This window comes from Mercenaria mercenaria, chromosome 10, assembly GCF_021730395.1.
Source record: "Mercenaria mercenaria strain notata chromosome 10, MADL_Memer_1, whole genome shotgun sequence".
Classification (NCBI taxonomy): domain Eukaryota; kingdom Metazoa; phylum Mollusca; class Bivalvia; order Venerida; family Veneridae; genus Mercenaria; species Mercenaria mercenaria.
Window position 1 is genome coordinate 46,029,532 of NC_069370.1, and position 27,037 is coordinate 46,056,568.

Below are 27,037 nucleotides of genomic sequence, written 5' to 3' on the forward strand. Positions count from 1 at the left end.
ATTTTCTTAATGTTTCACAGAGATGTGTATAAGCGTGAGATAATGTAACAGTTATGATACTTGTCAGCTAATCTTTTAATTCGATTTAAAGCGGATTTAAACGAGAAAAAAAACCCGCTTGGATTAAATTTGATTTAAAACTAAGATCTAGTTTGGTATGTATTTAAAGAACTGATGTGTGCGCTGTTTCTGTTTAAGTATTTAAATTTGTCTTTATTTGAATTATTACGCACGAAGCAGAGGCGGTTGGCAAACAATGTAAAGGTCACGATCCAGCTTCACCATAGTCTCTATCAGTCTGTAATTACCGCATATGACAGCAAAGTAATCTAAAATCTCATGTTTTATTTACAGGTTACTAAGTTTATGACGTGTTCTTTTTCATATATTTATCAACAATATCAGAAGTGAATATTAAAGATTTTCTTATTGTGTCAAAAAATTGGCAATTTCATGCTAAATGGGCAAGAACTTCGAAGTCTTGTTTATTTTGGTTATGGCTTGTTGGCAGTGGCTAGAGAACCGGAATCGGTTCCCCAGACTGCGAACTTTCGTCCGGAACCGGTTCTCTAAGCAAAATACCGTGCTTAGGCTAGGGAACCGGAATTTTATTTCTATGCATAATGCTGCCGAAATCCACATTGTTTCTTGGTAAGTGTCATGCATATGTTTAAAACTTAAAAAAAGGGATAATCTAAACACTACCGCTATATAGCGTAATGGCCGATACCCCCCTCTCCGTGAAAACGGGAACGGGTGTTTATTGGTGGTTAATACCGGAAAACGGGATTTATCCTATAATGTCGATATCGAGAAAGCTCCCCCAGGCTACACACAGTGAACCTTAGTTTCTACCTGTTTTGGAGGACATGTTGTTTTCATTGCCAAGCTGTGCTCAGTAGATTTACTCCGGAACTCGGTTTACGTCTGGTTTTACCAAGATTCATGCACGTGCTATCGGTACAAACGAACCTTTCTATAAAGAGACTGCACAATTTAGCATTGCCGATTATATTAAATATAGTACCCTTAGACTTTTTGCAGACGACAGCATTATCAATAGAGAAGATAAAAACATAACAGATGCAAAACTGCTTCAGTCCGACTTAGAAGCTGCTGGTAAATGGGAACAGGACTTAGATGCACTTCCACCCAGATAAATGCAATATTATTTAAGTATCCGTGACACAGAAAAAGAACCCCATCAAGTTTTGCTATGAATTACATAATCATGCTTTAGAAAAAGTTGAATCTTCAAAATACTTGGGTGTCACAATCCAGAATAATTTAAAATGGGACAAACACATCAATTCCGTTACAAACAAGGCAAATCAGTCACTTGGTTTTCTTCGTAGAAATTTAAAAATTAGTTCCTCAAAAGTAAAAGAACATGCCTATAAAGCTATAGTTAGACCCAAATTAGAATACTCTTCGACAGTCTGGGACTCACACACTAAAAGTCATATAAATCAGATTGAGAGGGTCCAGAGACGAGCCGCAAGATTTGTCACCAGCCGTTATCATAACACTAGCTCGGTCTCAGACATGCTAAATAATTTGAATTGGCCAACCCTAGAAATCAGAAGAACTAGAGCAAGACTCATCATGTTTTACAAAATAGTCCATCATATTGTAGCTATTTACCCTGAAAATAATTTATTGGTCCCTACAGGCTTAAGAACAAGGTATGGTAGCATATACACATTCAGGCACATTGGAACATCCAAAGACTCGTATAAATTTTCATTCTATCCTAGGACTGTTAGCCTGAGTGGAACATGTTGCCTATTACAGCTTATGAAGCAGCCAAGGTTGACATGTTTAAGACCATCGTCACTGTGCCTGTTGTTGTCTCAGCCAATATTATTAGTTAATTAAGCAACAACTATTCATTCTACTGTACAAATATTTTATTCTAAATTAATTTGTATAAGAAAAAAAGAAAAAAAAAGGCTTAGCTCAGTACTATAAATTTCCGTATGTACAAACACTATATTTTTAGTTATTTTAAATACACCAGCGCCTACACATAATCTTCATTATTATGAGGGAGTGTAGTATTAAGAAGAAGAAATATGTCAAAATATATAAACACAAATTCAAATTCAAACTTATTTCATAAATCTAATACGTAATGATCGATGTTAACATATCTGTCATTAGTAAATAGAATCAGTTTGGCTTGTCATTTCAAAGAAATATTTTATGTATTGGAGGTTAAACTTTGATAGTTTATATAACAAATCGGCAATATTTGTACCTTATACACTGATTTGAGAAAATCCAATACCAGCTAAACTACAACTATTCTGGAGCAATGATATAAATTTCTATCTTCTTCCCAGGACTATTTAATACAAATCAGTTGGTTGGAAAAGGAAGCGTCATAAATGTCACTATAGGTCAGTTAAATAGAAAAACCTTGTTAATTAACACTGCGTATACCTGCTTAATTAAGTTTTCTGTCTTATCTTCATTAAACTTTATCAGAAATTTATACTTGTCTCTATGAAGTCTAGGTCAAGTTTAAAACTGGGTTAATACCTGATGTCTTAAACTAGGTCACTAGGTCAAATCATAGAAAAACCTTTTTTAACAATCCAGAGGTCACATTTTGTACTTGATTATCATTTGTCAGAATGTGAATGGAATATAGGAAAAATTCAAAACTGGTATGTATACCAGAGATTAAAACCTAGGCCACTTGGTCAAATCATAGAGAAACCTTTTTAGCTCGACTATTCGAAGAATAAGTAGAGCTATCCTACTCACCACGGCGTCGGCGTCGGCGTCGGCGTCGGTGTCGGCGTCGGCGTCGGCGTCACACCTTGGTTAAGTTTTTCGTACCAGTCCACATTTTGACAAAGTCTTTTGAGATAAAGCTTTGAAACTTTCAACACTTGTTTACCATCATCATGCCCAGTTATAGGCAAGAGCACATAACTCCATCAAGGATTTTGGCTGAATTATGGCCCCTTTTGACTTAGAAATCATGGTTAAGTTTTTCGTACCAGTTCATATTTTGACAAAGTCTTTTAAGATAAAGCTTTGAAACTTTCAACACTTGTTTACCATTATCATGCCCAGTTATAGGCAAGAGCACATAACTCCATCAAGGATTTTGGCTGAATTATGGCCCCTTTTGACTTAGAAATCATGGTTAAGTTTTTCGTACCAGTTCATATTTTGACAAAGTCTTTTAAGATAAAGCTTTGAAACTTTCAACACTTGTTTACCATCATCATGCCCAGTTATAGGCAAGAGCACATAACTCCATCAAGGATTTTGGCTAAATTATGGCCCCTTTTGACTTAGAAATCATGGTTAAGTTTTTTGTACCAGTTCATATTTTGACAAAGTCTTTTAAGATAAAGCTTTGAAACTTTCAACACCTGTTTACCATCACCATGTCCAGTTATAGGCAAGAGTACATAACTCCATCAAGGATTTTGGCCGAAATATGGCCCCTTTTAACTTAGAAATCTTGGTTAAGTTTTTCGTACCAGTTTATATTTTTTGTAAAGTGTTTGACATATGGCTTTGAAACTTTTATCACTTGTTTAGTATAATAGTCTCTATCTGTAGGAAGAAAAAATAACTCTGTCATCTATTTTGGCTGAATTATGGCCCTTTTTGGACTTTGAAATTGGTTCTGTTTTCATACAAGTCTATGTTTTGTCAAAACTATTTGACATATGGCTTTTAAACTTTGAACACTTGTTTATCATTGTGATTTCCATCTGTAGGCAAGAGTACATAACTATTTTGACTGAATTATGGCCCTTTTTAGCTCGACTATTCATAGAATAGTAGAGCTATTGGACTCGCCCATGCGTCGGCGTCGGCGTCTGCGTCCGCGTCCGCGTCCCGATTTTGGTTAAGGTTTTGTATGTAAGCTGGTTTCTCAGTAACCACTTGTGGGAATGGATTGAAACTTCATACACTTATTCACTGTGACAAACTGACTTACATTGCACAGGTTCCATAACTCTATTTTGCTTTTTTACAAAATTATGCCCCTTTTTCGACTTAGAAATTTTTGGTTAAGGTTTTGTATGTAAGCTGGTAACTCAGTAACCACTTGTGGGAATGGACTGAAACTTCACACACTTATTCACTGTGATGAACTGACCTACATTGCACAGGTTCCATAACTCTGTTTTGCTTTTTTACAAAATTATGCCCCTTTTTCGACTTAGAAATTTTTGGTTAAGGTTTTGTATGTAAGCTGGTATATCAGTACTTACTAATAGGAATGGATTTAAACTTCACATACTTGTTCACTGTCATAATCTGACATGCACTAAGCAAGTCCCATAACTCTACTCTTTTTTTTTTCAAAATTATGCCCCTTTTTCGACTTAGCAGTTTTTGGTTAAATTTTTGTATGTAATCTGATATCTCAGTATCTACTAATTGGAATGGATTGAAACTTCACACACTTGTTCACTGTCATGATCTAACATGCACTGTGAAGGTCCCATAACTCTACTTGGCATTTTTACAAAATTATGCCCCTTTGACTTAGCAGTTTTTGGTTAAGTTTTTGTATGTAAGCTGGTATCTCAGTATCCACAAATTGGAAAGGATTGAAACTTCACACACTTGTTCACTGTCATGATATGACATGCAGTACAGAGGTTCAATACCTCTACTTTGCATTTTACAAAATTATGCCCCTTTTTCAACTTTTGTATTCATTCAATTGACAAGGCTGTTGAATAGTCGAGCGTTGCTGTCCTCCGACAGCTCTTGTTGGACTTTGAAATTGCCTCATATATTGCCATTTAGTGCAAGACTTATCGAAATCATTGTAATACAGGAACATTGTTTGTCTAATCTATTTATTTCTTTTGTCTGAATATCCGTAGAAATATTTTGACCCCATTCTTCAATCAATTCTTCGAATAGTCGAGCGCGCTGTCATCAGACAGCTCTTGTTAATATTCTACAGAGGCAACATTTTTCATTTGATCCTCATAAAACATTGTCAGAATGTACGTCTCTATCAAATCAAGATCAAGTTTAAAACTGGATTACCTTAGATATTAAACTAGGTCACTAGAACAGATCATAGAAAATCATAGCAAACCCTTATAAGCATTCTAGAGGCCACGTACATTTTCTTAATGATCATGTTAAGTATTTGTCAGAATGTTTGTCTCTATAATAAACATAAATCAAATTTGAAACTTGGTTACCTGAGATCTTAAACTCTAAGGTCACTAAGCAGTCAGGGGTGTAACTGTTTCAAGTTATAGCAGTTTATAACCCATTTGAGTTATTGCTTAAACTTTCATAACTTGTTTCAGTTATCATAAAATATTACAAAGCCCTCCTGTGCCAATTCCTCATTATTAATGAGACTAATGCAATTATTTCCTGATTCCTTGACCTTTTATCTTTCCAGCTATGCAGTAAAAAATTTTACGCAAGGCTGATAAAGTTTTACACAAGGATAAAGTTTTACACAAGGCTGATAAAGTTTTACGCGAACATTTTAAAGGTATAAAACTCTTAATATCCCATTATGCTTATCAGGTCATGCTCAGACTAAAAGAGAATTTGATTACCACTGTGAGTTTGCTACTAATTACACTTTAAAGGTCCCTTTGTGAGAACAACAAAAAGACTTTCTTTGAATAACTTACCTGAGTTAACTAAATTTTATAAGTAATACAGGTTATAAAATTCTTGAAAAAGTAACTTAAATAGGTTACATAACTTAAAACAGTTACACCCCTGACTGCTAAGTCAAATCATAGAAAAACTGTACGTATTAACAATCTAGAGGCCACAGTTGGAGTTGTTAGGTATAATAACATTATTTCATTGACCATTTGAGCCGTGCCATGGGAAAACCAACATAGTGGGTGTGCGACCAGCATGGATCCAGACCAGCCTGCGCATCTCGCAGACTGGTCAGGCTCCATGCTGTTCGCTTTTAAAGCCTATTGGAATTGGAGAAACTGTTAGCGAACAGCATGGATCCTGACCAGACTGCGCGAATGCGCAGGCTGGTCTGGATCCATGCTGGTCACACACCCACTATGTTGGTTTTCCCATGGCACGGCTCATTTATGAATGGAAGGTTTGGTTTATGGAAATATCAAAGAAAGACTAAGACGTTTCCATGAAATGTTTTGTTATCTCTTTTGTTATAGTTTATATATTTATTATCTGTTGCAGAAAAAATGTTATAGCAATGGCTTTCAGACAGTTGCTTGCTGTGTTGGTAGATCTCAGCGGAACAATACATATTGATGACACTGAAGTTAGTGGATCTGTCCAAGCTGTTAATAGGTAAAATTGGGTGTTTATTGCCTGAATAATTGTCAGTCAATCTTAATTTGTTTGTTACTACCATTTTTAGCTGTCTATCCAATGGATAAGGAGGGCTATTGCCCTCGCCCCAGCCCTGGCGTCGGCATTGGATAAAGTCTTTTATATTGTCCAAAATCTTCTTCATTACTTAAGATATTCAACTGAGACTTGTTGTACTTGCTCATAGTGACTGGGTTCTGTAGTGGTACAAGTTATGTAACTACTGCAAAATCTCCAGAATTATGCCCCCTAAAATTTTGGTTTATTAAGTTGTCCAATATATTCTTCGTTACTTAAATGCTCAATTGAAACTTGCTGTACTTGCTCATAGGGACAATTAAAATACATTAGTTTGACAAGATGTGCAACTCTATCAACAATAATTCTAGAGTTATGCCCCTTTTTAGTTAGAAGTTTTGTTTAAATGTTTTCAATGAGTATAGTACCAATTGGTGGCCTCTGATCGAGTTGTTAAAGTCGTTGACTTCGAATTACTTGCCCATCACTGATGTGGGTTCGAGTCTCACTTTGGGGCATTGGCATTTTCATGTTAGGAAGCCATCCGGCTGGCTAACAGAAGGTTTGTGGTTCTACTCACTGACAGGTGCCTGCCTGTGATGAAATAATGTACAAAGGGGCACCTGGGATCTTCCTCCACCATCAAAGCTTGAAATTCGCCATATACCCTATAATATGCCAGTGCAATGTTAAACCCAACAAAAACAATGAGTACAGTACCATGTTTTGAACAATTGCAGATACTAGTTACTACGTTTAACCTTCATACTCATTTTTAGCTCATCTGATTTTTTGAAAAAAAAATGATGAGTTATTGTCATCACTTGAGCGGTTGTCGGCGTCGGCGTCTGCGTCGGCGTTGCCTGGTTAAGTTTTATGTTTAGGTCAGCTTTTCTCCTAAACTATCAAAGCTATTGCTTTGAAACTTGGAATACTTGTTCACCATCATAAAACTGACCCTGTATAGCAAGAAACATAACTCCATCTTGATTTTTGCAAGATTTATGGCCCCTTTTGTACTTAGAAAATATCAGATTTCTTGGTTAAGTTTTATGTTTAGGTCAACTTTTCTCCTAAACTATCAAAGCTATTGCTTTGAAACTTGGAATACTTGTTCACCATCATAAGCTGACCCTGTACAGCAAACAACATAACTCCATCCTGCTTTTTGCAATAATTATTGCCCCTTTTGGACTTAGAAAATCAGTTTTCTTGGTTAAGTTTTATGTTTAGGTCAGCTTTTCTCCTAAACTGTCAAAGCTATTGCTTTAAAACTTGCAACACTTGTTCACCATCATAAGTTGACCCTGTACAGCAAGAAACATAACTCCATCCTGCTTTTTGCAAGATTTATGGCCCCTTTTGGACTTAGAAAATATCAGATTTCTTGGTTAAGTTTTATGTTTAGGTCAGCTTTTTCTCTTAAACTATCAAAGCTATTGCTTTGAAACTTGCAACACTTGTTCACCATCATAAGCTGACCCTGTACAGCAAGCAACATAACTCCATCCTGCTTTTTGCAATAATTATTGCCCCTTTTGGACTTAGAAAATCATTTTCTTGCTTGAGTATTATGTTTAAGTCCACTTTTCTCATAAACTATCAAACCTATTGCTTTAAAACTTGCAACAGTTTTTCACCATCATATGTGGACACTGAACATCAAGAAACATAACTCTATCTTGCTTTTTGCAAGAATGATGCCCCTTTTTAGACTTAGAAAATCATGGGTAGGACAATATTTCTATTACACAAAAAAAAAGTCAGATGAGCGTCAGCACCCGCAAGGCGGTGCTCTTGTTAAGTTTTAAGTCTCATATGAGAGCATGTTAACAAGTGGTATTTTAGGTTAGCCCAGCAAACATCTGTTGAATAACAGACCAGTCACAAATTATGAACCAGTGATTTATATTAGAGGTCTTGTAATAAGCAGTGTTCTTGTTTAGACAGATTTATACAGATTGAGTTAAAAACAATTGAGTATAGATTATAGTTCCATTAGTAATGTAAATTTGATTGTTCATGAAGGGATGCATTTAGACATTGTAGGTACCTGTTACGATTTGTTATTATTTTCAGGCTTAAAAATAGTCAACTGAAAGTGAAATTTGTCACAAATACGACTAAAGAATCAAAGAGGCTTTTGCTGGAAAGACTGACAAAAATTGGCTTTAGCATAAACAGTGAAGAAATATTTACTTCACTTACTGCAGCAAGGAAGCTGATTGACACAAAGGGGTTATCTCCCCTGATGTTACTAGATGACAGAGCTCTGGAAGAATTTAAGGGTAAAACTAGCCATTGAATAGACTGTTTTTTGAGTTTTCAACCTGCTGTTAATCATGATATTTTTGTGCGGTTTAACAATATATTTCAGTGCTTACACATTCCATTGAATAACTTAGAAATGTGTAAACAGCTATTAAAAAATTCTTTGCTCTTCATATCCAGTTCAAAGTTTAGTGAATTAAGTGTAACACTGTTCTTGTTCTGTTATATCAGTGCGTTCTGAAATGCCTTTTAGATAGGATAGCAGATCAAACAAGGTAGCACTTTTTCTCAATACCTACGTAGCATCAGATGATATGTCGATTTGACATTAGTATAGCAGTGTTTTAATGAAAACAAGCACAGATTTTAAAGCCCCCTTCAGAGAAGAGAGGGGACATTGTTTTGCTAATTGTCAGTCAGTCTGGAGGTCAATTGGTCTGTTGACATTAGGTTTCTGATCAATAGCTAGAGAACACTTGGACTAAGAACTTCACAAGATGATTGTCCATAGTCAGTAGATGAACCCTATTTTTGGGGAGTCGTTAAGTCAAAAGTCAAACTCACAGTGACCTTGTGAGGAAGCCATCCAGCTGGCTTACGGAAGGTCGGTGGTTCTACCCATGTGCCCGCTCGTGTTGAAATAATGCACGGAGGGGCACCTGGGGTCTTCCTCCACCAATAAAGCTGGAAAGTCGCCATATGACCTATCATGTGTCGGTGCGACGTTAAATCCAACAAAACAAACACAGTGACCTTGAGACTGAAAACGGTTTTCTCAGTATTATAACTAAAGAACCCTTTAGTCTTCTGTTGTTAAACATCACAGGATCATTGCCTGTGGTCAGCAGATAATCTAATTGCTTTATTGTCAGTATGTCAGATGTAAATGTTACAATGACCTTGAGGCTGAAAATGGTTGCTGCCCTGTAACTAAAGCACTCTGGCATACAGGACCCAGTTGTTCGAAACTTTAACAGGCGATTAAATTAATGGCCGATTAACTTTTAAGGTTATATTTCAACATTTTAGAAGACTTAGAAAAGCAAAAGTATCAGTTAGGATTATGAACATTAAAACGTCTTTACATTAAAATCAAAACATTATATTAGTTTTTCCCACCATGTCTGACATTTCGAATCAAACTTTAACCAGCGGTTAGTTTAATAGGCTGTTAAAATTTCAAACAATTTGGTCCAGATATTTAACTTCATAGGACGATTGCCAGTGGTCACACTGGTCAGTAGATGACACCTATCCTTTTGAAGGTCAGTAACTTAAAGATTAAGGTCACAGTGATTTGGGATTGAAAACTTTTCCATTTAATATCATAAGGAAGCTTTGGCCTACAATCTTCATACTTTGTAGTATTACTGCCCGTGGGCAGTAGATGATACATTTCATATTAAGATTTGTTTGATGAAAGATCAAGGTTACAGTGACCTTGAGACTGAAAATGGTTTCCGCTCAGTATCTAAGAAGTGCTCTGGCCTACAATTGTCAGACTTCATAGAATGATTGCCTGTGGTTAGCAAATGACCCCATGATTGTTTTGGGGTTCAGAGGTCAAGTTCAAAGTATAAAATTGGCAGTGTGTGCATTGTTTCAAGTACACACCATTATCATATAACGAAAAAATTCTCAAAAAGACCATAAACACAAATGCATATTAAAGTAAAGATGCATAATTCCCTGATTTGAATTAGAGATCATGATGAACAAAAAAAAAATGAAAGCCTAGTGGTAGAGCGTCTGCTTCGAGAGCAGGAGGTAGTAAGTTCGATCCCCAGCCGCCTCATACCAAAGACGTGAAAAATGGTACAAGTAGCACTTTTGCTTGGCGCTCAGCATTAAAAGGGAAACTGTCCTCTTCTCTCATACCATCTTGGCAATGATTCAGCTGTTAAAAGATTTCCAAACCGATACATCTGGGTATAATAGTGTTCCCATTAAGATTCACAGTCATGCAAATGCCTTTATAAGAATTTGACAGAAGCTTTGAATGACAAACAGTCATGGAGATATGTATTATCAGAAAAGTGTCATTAGAAACAGTGTCATTAGAACAAATTCTGGAAAAAAAATCCAAATTTTTCCTTGTTTTAAAACATAGTAACTTTGTATATAAATTCATCAGACTTCCTGTGTGTACTATGTTTATTGTTCCTTTTTCAGAAGTACCTCAGGAAAAGTTTGACTCTGTTTTGGTTGGTCTTGCACCAGACAAGTTTAACTATAGTAACATGAATGAAGCATTCAGGTTAGTTTCATTCATTTGTTTTTACTAGTAAGAGACATATAGTAATCTGTTTGTTCATCTTAAGTTTACAGTAGTCTGCTTTTCCATCCGAAATGGTTGGTCTCACAGCTGTAACTTTTAAACAATGCTTGAGATGTCAATGAAATTTTACACAGAGTTTAAGCATGATGAAAAAGTGTGTTGTGCATGTGAATAAGGTCAATACCTCCAAGGTTCAAGGTCACAGGCGGGGCATTTTTGTTAGAGATTGGTTTGTAAAAAAGATTGTTTAAAAGTGTACAATTATCTTTCAGATAAACACAACCATGAATATTCCCGTTGCCGGGTGGAACATTTGGGGGGCATTTGTGTTTTTTAAATGCAGTTCTTGATTCAGATTATTTTATCCTTAGCAAGGATGTGATATTAACCTTTAGCCTGCTGGCTGCAAGTAATTTTGCCTTTGCGACCAGTGCAGACAAAGATCAGTCTGCACTCTCTGCTATAACACAAAGATCAGTCTGCACTCTCTGCTATAACACAAAGATCAGTCTGCTCCCTCTGCTATAACACAAAGATCAGTCTGCACTGTTTGCTATTCAGTTAGTAAATTTTCAGTAAACACTCCTTTAAATAATAGATGGTACTGCCCAAATTGAATGATAGACCAGTCCATTTTCGAAAGTGAGCAGGGTAAAGGTTAACATTTGTTTGATTGTATTTTTCAGACTTGTGCTTGACGGTGCTCCACTCATAGCTATACATAAAGCAAGATACTACAAGACCAAAGAAGGGCTTGCCTTAGGTCCAGGTACCATGGTAATCTTTTCTTTTACAGTCTCTGGATATGCAGTCAAAATTTTAGATCTCGAATTCTAAGGGATCAAGGGTTTTACTTCAAGATAAAGGAAATCTGACATATATATTTGATATTATGATGTTTGAAGATATTTTCTAGATAGCTGAATTTTGAGATAAGAGAGTTTGAAGTACTGAGCTACAGCTGTATTATAGAAATGCAGCAAAACTCTGATTGCTGGAAGTCACCTGGGGATTAGCAAAATACTAAGAGTTATCTAGGGTTTTGAGGGATCCAAATTTTGAAAATACAAGGAAAATATGTATGAACCGTGTAAAGTGCTTGAGTCAGCCTTGGTACTGGAGTGTTGCAATGAGAGGTGTTTCACTGTAAGGATTTTATCCGTGTTTTTGAAAGAATTATTTAACATGAAAATATATCTGGTAATATTTTCAGTGGTATAACTACAAGCTGTGAAATTGAAAATACATGAAATAAAAAAAAAATAATTATGGCTACATCAGAACCGTGAGTTGGAAATTATAAGAAGTGATAAGTCTAACAGTCTAGGGTTATATTTCGACATATCAGAAGGCTTATTAAAACCATGCATGAGTTAAGGTCTTTGAACATTAAAATATCTACAAGATTAAAGCAAAACATACTACTGTTTCCCACTAAGATTAATATTTAGAATCAAAGTTTAACTGGTAGTTATTTTAACAATAATAATTGCCTTATCTTTTTAATTCATAAACTGATATCAGTATGCAAATTTAAGAAAAAAGAAATAAAATAATTTTGAGCTGTGCCATGAGAAAACCAACACAGTGGCTTTGTGACAAGCATGGATCCAGACCAGCCTGCGCATCTGCACAGTCTGGTTAGGATCCGTGCTGTTTGTTTCAAAGACTATTGCAATTAGAGAAACTGTTAGTGAATAGCATGGATCCTGACCAGACTGCGCGAATGGGCATGCTGGTCGCAAAGCCTCCATGTTGGTTTATTCATGGCACGGCTCATATATTTTCATGTCCATTTGTTTCGCCACTAATCCTGACCAGACTGCGCAAATGCGCAGGCTGGTCTGGATCAATGCTGGTCGCAAAGTCACTATGTTGGTTTATTCTTGGCGGCTCATATATTTTCAGGTCCATTTGTTTCGCCACTAATCCTGACCAGACTGCGCAGATGTGCAGGCTGGTCTGGATCCATGCTGGTCACGAAGTCACTATGTTGGTTTATTCGTGGCACGGCTCATATATTTTCAGGTCCATTTCTTTTGCCACTAATCCTGACCAGACTGCGCAGATGCGCAGGCTGGTCTGGATCCATGCTGGTCGCACAGTCACTATGTTGGTTTATTCATGGCATGGCTTATATATTTTCAGGTCCATTTGTTTCAGCACTAGAATATTCTACAGGCAGGCAGGCAGAAATAGTGGGTAAACCAGAGTCATCTTTCTTCCTGTCAGCTGTTGAGGATCTGGGAGTCCAGCCTGAACACTGTGTTATGATTGGTGATGTATGTTATATTTATTTGTGAAAAAAGACATACAGATGGAATAGTAGAAAAAATAATTATAATCATTATAGTCAGGATATTTATCCCAGTTTATAGGCAAATGAAAGTAGGTTTAGAATTCTGGGTTTTAAATCAATCTGGTGTTACATCCCTTTGACCAGTCATTACATTTCATCTATAAACAATGAGCATGCATATCCTTGTGTTCATTCTGTTTTCCTACTTTATGATTGTAAGTCACATGACCTTGTATGTTTTCAGTGGTTCAAAAATGTTTTTTTTTTAGAGAAGCTTGACTTGCTTGATATTTGATAGAGGAATTAATGATCTGAAAGCCCAACAGTAACACACAGTGACAGTTGCTAAATGTTATTCATTTTGCTGCATTTTTACCTAGTTGGTCTGGTATTGTGCTATTTTAGTATGCATATTCCACATTAGCGCAGTCGGCCAGTTCTTATAGCTAAAAATAAAGTATATTTACAAATACCAGGTGAGATCTGTTTTAACCACGGCCATGAAATTTGTGTCATAGAAAAAGGTATGTTTCTCAGCTGGGCATTGTTGTTTGTATAAATTAGGAATTTTTCTTTGTTATGAAGTTGATGAGAGTTGGTTTTAACATTTTTTTAGCTCACCTGTCACAAAGTGACAAGGTGAGCTTTTGTGATCGCGCGGTGTCCGTCGTCCGTCCGTGCGTCCGTAAACTTTTGCTTGTGACCACTCTAGAGGTCACATTTTTCATGGGATCTTTATGAAAGTTGGTCAGAATGTTCATCTTGATGATATCTAGGTCAAGTTCGAAACTTGGTCACGTGCCGTCAAAAACTAGGTCAGTAGGTCTAAAAATAGAAAAACCTTGTGACCTCTCTAGAGGCCATATATTTCACAAGATCTTCATGAAAATTGGTCAGAATGTTCACCTTGATGATAACTAGGTCAAGTTCGAAACTGGGTCACGTGGGGTCAAAAACTAGGTCAGTAGGTCTAAAAATAGAAAAACCTTGTGACCTCTCTAGAGGCCATATTTTTCATGAGATCTTCATGAATATTGGTCAGAATGTTTATCTTGATGATATCTAGGTCAAGTTGGAAACTGGGTCACGTAGGGTCAAAAACTAGGTCATTAGGTCTAAAAATAGAAAAACCTTGTGACCTCTGTAGAGGCCATATTTTTCATGAGATCTTCATGAATATTGGTCAGAATGTTCACCTTGATGATATCTAGGTCAAGTTCGAAACTGGGTCATGTGCGGTCAAAAACTAGGTCAGTAGGTCTAAAAATAGGAAAACCTTGTGACCTCTCTAGAGGCGATATTTTTCAATGGATCTTCATGAAAATTGGTCAGAATGTTTACCTTGAAGATATCTAGGTCAAGTTCGAAACTGGGTCACGTGGGGTTAAAAACTAGGTCAGTAGATCTGAAAATAGAAAAACCTTGTGACCTCTCTAGAGGCCATATTTTTCAATGGATCTTCATGAAAATTGGTCAGAATGTTCATCTTGATGATATCTAGGTCAGGTTCGAAACTGGGTCACGTGGGGTCAAAAACTAGGTCAGTAGGTCTAAAAATAGAAAAAACCTTGTGACCTCTCTAGAGGCCATATTACTCAATGGATCTTCATGAAAATTGGTGAGAATATTCAGCTTGATGATATCTAGGTCAGGTTCGTAACTGGGTCATGTGCGGTCAAAAACTAGGTCAGTAGGTCTAAAAATAGAAAAACCTTGTGACCTCTCTAGAGGCCATATTTTTCACGAGATCTTCATGAAAATTGGTGAGAATGTTCACCTTGATGATATCTAGGTCAAGTTTAAAAGTGGGTCACGTGCCTTCAAAAACTAGGTCATTAGGTCAAATAATAGAAAAACCTTGTGACCTCTCTAGAGGCCATATTTTTCAATGGATCTTCATGAAAATTGGTCAGAATTTTTTATCTTGATGATATCTAGGTCACATGTGCTCAAAAACTAGGTCACTATGTCAAAAAATATAGAAATAACGATGTCATACTCAGTTGAACACTGGGTCATGTGGAGATAGGTGAGCGATTCAGGACCATCATGGTCCTCTTGTTTTGAAAAGTAAACTTTTTCCATGGTTAGCAATCTTTTTTTTGTAAAAAGTTAATGTTTTATAAATATCACTGAACAGTTCACTGTTTTCGAGGTATCTTGTTGAGTTTAGTTTTGTAGAAAGTACTTGATTGTATTTGTGCTGTGTTGTAGGTTATGAAATTATTTAATTTCTTGTAAATAAATGAAATTTTTTTTTTGCATAGATTTTATTTTCTGCATGTTTTATGTTTGTTGTAAATACCTGGGTGTAATAATATTGTTTGATTCCGTTTTGCTCTGCTAACTTAACATTACTCCTAGATAGAACAAACTACAGATGTGTTTGTTAATAGTTTCTTTGTATATATTGTGTTTTATGTATCATCCCTAGGTATTAACAGTAATTATGTTGAAACTTCCAACCACCAAATTTCTCTTAGTGGTGCCACCGAGGCGGTGTATACAGTACAAAGTAGTGGCAAAAATAAGGCAATTAATTGAACACATGGTTTAGTCATGATGGCCAGTGGTCAATGTCACATACTTTCAGATGTAATGTCAGCACATTCAAAAGCATATATTTATGAAATATGCCTTGAAGGGCCATATTTTAAAGAGGACATGCAGAACCAATGTTCCAGTTGTATCAGGTCAATGTCAAGGTCACCAATGATGGCAGTCTACAACTATCTTACCTTTGGAATACCTCAATCATCAGAATTGTCATGGCTGTTTGTTAAATGTACATATGTAAAATTTCACACCTCCAGTTTATGCTGTGCTGATGTTAATTAAAGTCCCATAATGCTTAAAATTTTATATTGAAAACAGACGATAATGCTTTCCAAATATATTTTATGCATTAGAAAGGAGCTCTTTGAAATACTGCACATGAACATATACATTTAGAGCTGTAAAGGGAGGTAATCAAAAACAGTGTATTCAATAAAAATTTGTAATATGTTGTTCAGTATACAAACCTTTGGCAAATATAAGAAAAAACAATTACCGAAAATAGGATTTCACAAGGAATGGATGTATTTTATGTTTGTAATAAAAAAATGTGGTTGCCACATACTATGAACAAAGGTATTATGAGCCTTTAAATTCACTGTAATGTCAGCATTGTGAAATGACATTGATATCATTTCCTAGCAAACAATAAATATGTTAGGCACAAAATATTCCAAAGTCACTGAAATTTGATATTGATATATCCGTAGAGAGTTATAACTACATGAAGACATTTTGCGAAACAAATTTTGAAAATAGTGTATTTTCTAAATATATAAATGAACATGCCGTTGTGTTCCCAATTACTAGTAAGTCCGTGTGGTAATATTTCAGGATGCACGAGATGATATTGTGGGTGCCATGGCTTCTGGAATGAAAGGAATACTGGTGAAAACAGGTAATGATAATACTGTGAAATCAAATAATGTTATACAATGTAAAATTTTGTGGTTTTGCCCAAAACAGCTATCTTATTGGGATATGAATTCACGGATTTCCAGATACCGTGATAAAAGAACAGGAATTTTGCATACTTGGTTGCTGGGGTTTAATTTCATGGATTGATGCTACCTTGAAATCCATGCAAATTAGTCCCCCGTGAACATAAATGATTTCACACAGTTTATAAAATGTGCACTGACTTGTATATTTGCCGCAATTTTTCTTAGATAAACGTACTATTATGATACAAAAGACTTTGGAAGGCTCATCAAGCTTAATCACTAGGTACAGTCATATCAGGCATCGAACTCTGATCAAAATTATAACCAGTTTGATTCTTGTTATTTATCCTTTCCAGGTTTACTTAAATTGGCAAAAATCTATTTTAGTAAGGGGAGAAACCATTTCAGATTTATTCATTAATGATGGAACAGGTTCCTTTTTGAAGTAATGCAATCTTGAACAATAATTGTCTGTTTACCAGACTAGAGGTTAAAGCAATGGTGTCAATTTATTGAGTTTGTTAATGATCTTCACTCTTAGACATTGTGCAGTACTGAATAACCTTGCTTTACATTTCCCCAAACAAGGTGTAGACATATTTGTAATGTGATTTCTATTGTCATGATTTTTTATGCATCACAGTAAAACTGAGCAAAATTTAAGATTCGATTTAAATATTGTCCTTCGTTTATCCACATTGATGTAGCTACTAGCACCATGAAAATGATCTTTTGGTTGTGTTGTTTTCAGGAAAATATAGAGATGGTGATGAAATGTACCTGCCAGAAAATGGAATAACAGTGAATAGCTTCAGCGAGGCAGTGGACATAGTTCTTAATGACCAAAGTCATGATAAAACATGATTTGAAAGGACCAAATTTATGATAAAACGCGATTCTAACAGACAAAGAGGGGATAAATCATGACACTGAAAGACCAATGAGAGGATAAAAATGTAGCCATTTGTTCTCTCCCTTTCACTACTTGTGAAAAGTTTAGGAATATTGCTGTGCATTTGTTGTTCTGTCAGATCAATGACTGGAGAACCATTTGCTTTAAAATCATCATATTTTATGAATGATTGTGTATGGTAAATGAAGGAATCATATGTTAAGTCAAAGGGTTTACTGTAGTCAGTATATGAAAGGTCAAGGTCACAATGTATTTGATACAAAAAAATTGGTTCCACTGGGTTGGCCAGCAGTTGTTGAACTTGGGGTCACTAGGTCAAAGGTCAAGTTCAAAGTGGCCATGAGGTTGAAAACAGTTTCTGCACAGTGGTGTGGGAGACATATTGATTTACTCCAGTCTGTGTGTGTAAGTGTGTCTGTGTGTGTGTCTGTCACAAAGCTTGTCCGCACTCTTAAGTCGAACATTTCTCATCCGATTTTCACCAAACTTGAACAAAATGTGTTTGACCATAAGACTTCGGCCAAGTTCGATAACTAGCCAAATCGGTCCAGAGTTATGGCCTTTGAATTACCAAAAATCGGTCTTTTTACTTTTGTCCGCACTCTAATTTGAATATTTCTCATCCAATCTTCACCAAACTTAAACAAAATGTGTTTGACCATGAGCCTCGGCCAAGTTCGATAACTAGCCAAATCGGTCCAGGCATTTTGGACTTACGGCCCTTGAATTATCAAAAAATTGGCCTTTTTACTCATGTCCGCACTCTTAATCAAACATTTCTCATCCGATCTTCACCAAACTTGAACAAAATGTGTTTGACCATGAGACCTCGGCCAAGTTCGATAACTAGCCAAATCGGTCCAGGCATTTTAGAGTTACGGCCCTTGAATTACCAAAAAAATCCGTCTGTTTACTCTTGTCCGCTCTCTGAGTCGAACATTTCTCATCCGATCTTCACCAAACTTAAACAAAATGTGTTTGGCCATAAGACCTTACCCAAGTTCGATAAATAGCCAAATCCGCCCAGGCACTTTTGATTTATGGCCCTTGAATTACTGATTGGATCCACTCATCCAGACCATCTAATTGGATCCACTCGTCTTAAACATCTAGAGAAACTAACATTTTTCATAGGCGCAGTTGTGGGAGACATGCGCTTTTCTCAAAAGCATCTCTAGTTAAAGAATGCGTTTGCCTACATTCATTTAATTCATAGGATTGCCTGTGGTCAGTAGGTGACCCTGATTGTTTTGAAGTCAGGATGGTTGCTTGTAGTCAGTAGAAAATAATTTTTTGTTCTTGAGGTTGTTCGGTCAAAGGTCAAGGTCACGGCTTCAAATTTACCTACCCTCTTGCCTGGTACAAGCTATTAATGTGACATGTGTGTTTTACAAACTGCTCATTATTGTGAAGTCTGTAATTAACATGTCATGGTAAAACAAAAATGCCTTTGATGAATTACTGCAAATCGCACGAGTCCATTAGGATTGTCCAACTGATGAACATTTTGATGAAGAAATTCCATACTCAGAGCAAACATTTACCTAGTGTAATTTTCGGCAGTCATGAAAAAATTGTGAACTCGTATTTAACAAAAAAGGAAGATGTATTGTTAACACACTTGAAATTACATGGAAGGAGTTTTCTTAGTTTTAAAACTACAATATTTTGAGCTTAAAACAAAGGGTTTTATATTTGGTTATACTAGGTTTTGAGAAAAATAGATGCTCAGTTTAATGACTGGCTGTCATGCAAGACATATATTTATCAAAAAAAGCTGTTCTGTTAACTAGCATAATTTAGTCTATTTATCTGTCTATTTTTGTGTCTATTTAAAGTGCAGTTATCACAATAAAGTGAAGTATTCACAGTGTGTGTAATCTTATTTTTGAAAGATGTTACCATGGTGAGCTTTTGTTACCACTCGATGTCAGTCGTAAGTTGTCTTTCTAAAAAAATCTTCTTCGAAAAAAATTGGGCAGATTTACACCAAACTTCACAGGAATGATCCTTGGTTAGTCCCTTTTCAAAATTGTTCAAAGAATTCCACATAGAACTCTGGTTGTCATGGCAACGGAAAGGAAAAACTTTAAAAATCTTCTTGTCCAAAACCGCAAGGTATAGAGCCTTGATGTGACATCATCTAATGGTCCTCAATGACGATTGTTCAAAATTATGCCGCTGGGATGAAAGAGGCCCCGCTCCGGGGGTCCCAAATTTTACATAGACTTATATAGGAAAAAACTTTAAAAATCTTCTTGTCCGAAACCACAAGACCTAGGCCTTTGATATTTGGTATGTAGCATTGCCTTGTGGACTTCTACCAAGATTATTCAAATTATTACCCTGGAGTGAAAAGAGGCCCCGCCCCATAGACATATAGAAAAAAAACTTCAAAAATCTTCTTGTCTGAAACTGCAAGGCCTAGGCTTTTTATATTTGGTGTGTTGCATTGCCTAGTGGGCCAAATTATGCCCCTGAAAGGAAGAGAGGCCCCATCCCGGGGTTCCCAAGTTTTACATAGACATATATAGGAAAAAAACTTTAAAAATCTTCTTGCCTGAAACTGCAAGGTCTCGGCTTTTGATATTTGGTATGTTGCATTGCCTAGTGGTTCTCTACCAAACCGGTTCAAATTATACCCCTGGGTGGAAAAGAGGCCCTATCCTGGGGGTCCCAAGTTTTACATAGACTTGTAGGAAAAAACTTGTCTGGAAGTTCAAGGCCTATACCTTTGATATTTGGTATGTAGCATTGCCTAGTGGTTCTCAAACAAGATTTTCAAATTATGCCCCTGGGGTGAAAAGAGGTCCCGCCCCGGTGTCACCTGTATATGAGTTACATAGGAAAAAATACTGCAAAATTATCTGATCATATTTCTTAGACTGTTTAATTATAATTACCTGATGATCCCAATTAATTAGGGGTCACTTGACTGTGACCTTGACCTACTGACCTATTTTTTTGTTTTTTAAGATACAGCCCTGAAGTTTGGATGACATATACAGTTTTGCACACCGATCTAACAGTGACCATGAATGTGACCTACTGACCTACTTTCTTAATATTTTAGCATCAGTTTGACATTTGAAACATGTAGCTCATATTACTCGGGTGAGCGATCCAGGGTCATCATGACCCTCTTGTTTTCTGATAACCTATTTGTTTAAGGGGTATTTGTTCAGAATTAGTTCTTATTTCCTTTAATGTGGCTTATGAGAATGTTTCTACTCAGGTGGCCGCTCATTCCTTAAACAATGCCTAGCAATATCGCCGTTTGATCGAAATTATGTCGATGTGACTTTATACCCAACGGAAACAAAATCTAGGATTGAACTTTGAAAACAGAACACAGAGAACAGAAATGCATACTGATGTAAAAATGTACAAATGCAGTGCCACAAATGTGCAGTAGAATAACAGTGGTGCGAATTCAGAATTATACATCTAATGACCGAGACCGTCGAGCGGAATTTAAATGGCCGATGCCGTTAAGGAATATATATGGCCGATGTCGTCATGGTGAATTCTAATGGCCCAGACCGGTCTCTTAATACAACATAATTTGTTCTTCGGCAACACAAGAAGGAACTAAAAATTGGGCTGCTTATGCAACGTGGACGCATTAGTCGAGAGAGCCAAGACTATCCCAAGGAGATGAAGGCAGGACCCCTGATGAAGGCAGTTCCTTTCCAATGGGTCCTTGAAAACTTCTTTTATATGTAATTCAATTTCAGTTGCACTACACCACCAATGTCATTAAAAGAATACAAATGATATACCAATAAGCCTACTCTAACTCTGAGGCTCGTATGAATTGATTAAACTAGATCAAAGTAGGTGCCGTAATCCTAGCCACTAGTACTGCCTAAGTAGATAGCACCCTCTCACGGTAGGAATACAAGACCATGCAAATGTTAGCCATGACCGTCTTCGGAGGACAGGGAGTTCGGCCACAACCTTGCAAACGGCAATCGAAGTCGAATGAGCGTAACAAGCCTCAGTTCCAGCTGTGTGCTATCATACACAGCATGTAAAACAAGTTAATACGGGTCATAATTCTGGTAAGCATCGATGCACCTCCGTTATTTTCTTCATACACAACTTTATGTCTAGTTATCTGAGAAAATTTGAACTTTGTTTAGTTATAGACAATTACAAAACGAATAAAACACTACATAGGAGTCAGCTTCATAGAATATAGCATTCGGAACTACTTACACTCCGTCCATTTTCTATGAATGGTATTGTATACGAAAATAGAACTTTATATTCGAACTTTGTCATATTCTTAGGCACGTTTCATGTTTCCAGGCGCCACAAGAAATCTTAATTAGAGAGCATCACACCTACTTTTTTTCTGGCATTGTCATAGAGAAAATAACTAGCAATCCGACGACGTGGCGTTCAGATACAATGGGAAAAAATTCGTCTTTATTTACAGTTAAAGGTTTCATACGTTCACAGAAAATGTGTAAGAATCAAATATTTTACAACATTGTATCTGAAAATATAATAACATTTTCTCATAAGGATCAGTCAAAAAGGCAATCATTTTATTGATCAGACAAACATCGTTTTCCTTTATTTTGGGAGAAGTTCTCTGGCGTCTATTTATTGGATACTACATAGATTTATTATGCTATCTTTATTATTCAAAATGAAAATCTGTATCGCACGTGATTTACCATTATTGTGTTCGGCAAAGGTTTTCAATAATGCAAATACCGCTCGACTACTAGTATTCGCAGGATATACTCAACCAGGGGCCGCCGTTGGCGTTCCAATTTGGTTAAAACTTTGCGTGCAATGCCATAACTCGGTAGCCATTGCATGTATTTGATTAAAACTTCCCAAAAGGCTGCCCAGAAATCAAACCAAATGAAATGTCACTGAATTGAATATGGCCTTTTTCTACTTAAAAACTTCGTTAAAGTTTTGCAATCAGTTTGAAATCATTGTCATGGTAAAATTTTATGTAATAAATTGTAGTATATACATCAGTTACGTAAGTTGTTTAAGATCATTTCCTAGTATTTTCAAAACTAAACTAAATAATGTAAGGCTATATATTCGGAGTTTGCTGCCAAATATGTATCAGTGTCATTATCACTCGTGATTTTGCCAATCCCTCATATCGGTCTATGTTCGTTAGTCCCTGCGTCCAATAACTTGACATGCATTGATTGGTATTTTTGCCACTGTTTTAAAGGTCTGGATTGCTGTAGCTGTTACTTAAAGTGAAAATACAGACTTTTGGCCAGTCTCACTTCTTGTCAAAAAAAAATATTTAGAAAAACATAGCCTAAAAGGCTTAAGCAACCATTCTTGACTTTAATCGTATTTTTTTTTCTTTTAAATCTTCCTTTGTAACCAGTAAAGACCGCAAAATTTTAACAAAGTTTTAGACTATTTTTAGCTCACCTGTCACGTAGTGACAGGGTGAGTTTTTGTGATCGTCCGTCCGTCCGTCGTCCGTCCACAATTTCTTGTCTGCACGATATTGGTTTCATTTATGATTTTATTTTAACCAAACTTGCACTCAACTTGTATCACCATAAGATCTTGGTTCCTTTCTTGAACTGGTCAGATCCCATTATGGGACCCAGAGTTATGGCCCCTGAAAGGGTCAAAATTAGCTATTTTGACCTTGTCGGCACAATAGCAGCTTTATTTATGATTTGATTTTTACCAATCTTGCACACAACTTGTATCACCATACGATCTTGGTTCCTTTCTTGAACTGGCTAGATCCCTTTATGGGTTTCAGAGTTATGGCCCCTGATAGGGCTGTTTTGACCTTGTCTGCACAATAGCAGCTTCATTTATGATTTGATTTTAACCAAACTTGCACGCAACTTGTATCACCACAAGATCTTGATTCCTTTCTTGAACTGGCCTGATTCCTTATGGGCTCAAGAGTTATGGCCCCTGATAGGGCAAGAACTAGCTATTTTGACCTTGTCTGCACAATAGCAGCTTCATTTATGATTTGAATTTAATGAAACTTGCACAAAAACTTGTGTCACCATAAGATCTTGGTTCCTTTCTTGAACTGGCCAGATCCCGTAATGGGTTCCAGAGTTATGGCCCCTGAAAGGGCCAAAACTAGCTATTTTAACTTTGTCTGCACAATAGCAGCTTCATTTATGATTTGATTCACACAACTTGTATTACTATAAGATCTCGATTCCTTTTTATACGCCCTAAGAGACGTATTGTTATTGCCTCGGTGTCCGTCTGTCTGTCTGTAGGTTAGCAATTTCCCTAACGCTCTGTAACTCTTGAACCCCTTGAAGGATTTCAAAGAAACCTGACACAAATGTTCACCTCATCGAAACGATGTGCAGAGCGCATGTTTCTGACGGCTCACTTCAAGGTCAAGGTCACACTTAGGGGTCAAAGGTCATATGACTTTGTTTTGTGTGTATATTGCTTTGCATTTGCGTTGCATTGCAGTGCTCTTGTTTTTATTTGGCAGATCCTTCTTTTGTTCACTTACAATAATTTTTTTTAATTACTTCCCTTTTATGTTACTATAAATAGCTTATTTTGTAACTTTTTTATTATTGGCCGTAGAGAAAAACCGAGACCACTTTCCTGTGGTACAACATGGATGGTACCTCCAATTTATAGGTGTTTTTTGACATATCTGTACCTATTTTCTCTTGATTCTTTTGATTTAACTTGATTATGATTTTTTTGACCTTCTTGTCCTTAAGTGTAATGATGACAGGTGAGCGATATAGGGCCATTATGGCCCTCTTGTTAAAACTTGTTTGCCTCGGCGAGACGGAGTGTAGCGCTCAAGACAAAGATCCGATATTCCTATTTCAAATTTCAAGAAAGACCACTTCTGAAAAAAATCAGAGCTTTTCCAGTGGTATCTTTGGCATGTATGGAACAATACGATGTTTGAACAAATTAAGGGTTCTATAGTGTTGCCGTTTTGAGGTTTATAAACAAAGCTAACACTAAAACTAAATATTAAACAAAACATGCTTTCATACTTCCTTGTTTTAAAAACCTGCAGTATGGTACAGCAGACATGGACTTTATTGATAGAATAAACAAGTAAATATGCTGTGAACAAACTGTGTGGTAACAATTCATTCGATTTTATTATTTTGTCTGACAGTAATAAAAAGTAGCTGTCTTGACATTTTCTTGATTAAAACTATTGATTTAGACAAATCAAACAGCTTTTCATAAATGCAAATAAATGTCAATTTTTATCTTGTATTCAATCTAAAACAAACCAGTTTGACGTTGATTGGAACAATGATAGCTGAACAGAAATCACGCAAACTTGATTCTGCAGTAAATTAAGTTAGATGTTATTTGTCTGTGGTGGGAAAGGAAACCCAGAACTTAATGTTCTGTTCACTGCTTGTCAAAACCATTTTGAGTGATAGTAGGTGACTAATATGCAAACACTATCTAGTATGTAAAATAACTAAAAATATTTTATCGTAGGACATGTAGTAAGATATTTTACAAAGAGTATTGCGTAGATCTTACAAAAATCGTATTCTTATTATGTATTAATAGTTTTTACCATCCTATTTGTTGTGTTTTACTTTTTCGAACGAATGTCGTCGGAATTTTAAAATGCAGTTGTATACGTGATGATATCTGGAAAAAGTCTATCATAATTAAGCGTTGTAGACCTTCAAACTTGCAAACTGTTGCAAATAGGTTTACCAGCACAACATCTGCTATGAGGTTAAAAACTCAGAATTTGATAATATATAAAGACCATTGAGGACTTAATACATAATTTTGATAACCTGTCTATGAATGGATGGTCAGATCCCATTCTAACACTGAGATGCGAAAACAAAACATTCACTGTAAAATTGATTCAAAATTTAGACATTTTAGTTGCAAATTTACAAATAAACTATTAACAATAAAAAATAAACACTTGAATTATATTAAATTCTACACTTTTAATTTTGTATGTTTTGTACGCTAGCAATATCGCCATAATTGATTCTGATATGCTAAAATAAATATGATTCTCATAAAAGACCTTTCATATGCTGAATATAAAAAGGTAAGATATGTGATGTATGTGATGGCAGTTTATGATTTTCAAATGATAGTTATATCATTTTCATATGAAATAATCTTATGCAAAAAGAATGTCCTTGCATATGATATGGAAGTCTTTTGTTAGTTCCTTTCATATGCTTTTCATATGATTCTTCTTTTATATGTTACTCATATGTAATCTCTTTTCACATGCTATGCTTTTAGTATGCTGGTCATATGTTAGCCCCTTTCATATGCTACCCATAGTTTTAATATGCTATTTATGTGTAAGCTCCTTTCACAGTTTATTTTACAGATACATTGTTTGGTTCACCTCTGTTGTTGACTTGAAAAGCGACGTCTCTCTTTCGTAGTGGACCGCTAGAGCCCTTGGACAATTCATATGAGAATCATATGTGGCGGAATTGCCTATGTATATGCAAAAAGCTTACGTTTAGTCAAATAGTTTTGTTTCTGCAACTTCATAACTACGGTTTAAATATTTGGCTCACAAAATATATATAATTTTATATTTATTACACGTTAAATATTGTACGTTTGATGATGATGATCATGGTGATGATGATGATGATAATAATAATAATAATGATAATAACAATATTTTACTTAAACAAGGTAATACATAAAGACATAGATCTATAAGAGTTTTAAAACGTATTGCAAAATGTTCAATGTGACCTTCTATTATAAAACAAAAATAAAACAAAACACAACAACATAAAACTATCTAATTATAATAGAAAAGGAATTGAAGATATACATTCAAACACAACATGATTTTTGACAGACACTAAAATTTTGCGGAGAATAAAAATATTTTTATTGATTAACAAAAAAGTCAATCCACTCTCACTTACAATCTCACAGAAAGAAAAGAATGAAAAAGAAATAACATTGACAGGGAAGGTAGCTACTTATTCAGATCCTAGGAGGCATTTTTCATATTTGTTTGGAAGGAAGAAAGTCACAGTGTATCTATAGACTCTCTGTACGCCCAACCGGAAGTCGCCAAAAACTAGGCGTTCAGAAATCAAAACACAATTTTTTGCTGTCGCGAATGGCTTGGATTTTCATTGTTTATTTCGTTAATATCGCATAAAGTAAGTGTATTTTTAATCTACGTATTGTTTAAGAGCTACTGTTTACGTAGATACCAAACACGCCTATTAAAACTCTTAATATACTTCATTTCAAGTCAAATCACGTGTGGGTATTTGTTCGATTTTGTAAAGAAACTATCAATTCTTTGAAATACATGTATCTTGAGCTTTTGCAAAGAATTGAAACCTTTGCTACTTCGTAGATAAATATCTTACGCATCGATAAATACTAGCATGGCTCGATGGTAAAGAATGCGTTTTTAGGAAAATGTGTTT

General features: G+C 35.8%; 1 protein-coding gene across 2 annotated transcripts; it reads left to right on the plus strand.

The window, feature by feature from the left end:
• Positions 1-19,473, plus strand: LOC123561718 (haloacid dehalogenase-like hydrolase domain-containing protein 2). Of its 2 annotated transcripts, XM_045354278.2 has the most exons (8): positions 1-155; positions 6,190-6,303; positions 8,422-8,630; positions 10,786-10,870; positions 11,578-11,660; positions 13,040-13,173; positions 16,581-16,644; positions 17,442-19,473. In XM_045354278.2, exons 2-8 carry the CDS (start codon positions 6,206-6,208, stop codon positions 17,552-17,554), a joined length of 786 nt encoding a protein of 261 aa, XP_045210213.2. In that variant the 5' UTR covers positions 1-155; positions 6,190-6,205; the 3' UTR covers positions 17,555-19,473. The 2 variants fall into 2 exon arrangements, with proteins under 2 accessions (XP_045210213.2, XP_053408947.1); XM_053552972.1 differs by lacking the exon at positions 1-155 and having other exon boundaries at positions 6,065-6,303.
• The last annotated feature ends 7,564 nt before the right edge of the window (positions 19,474-27,037 follow it).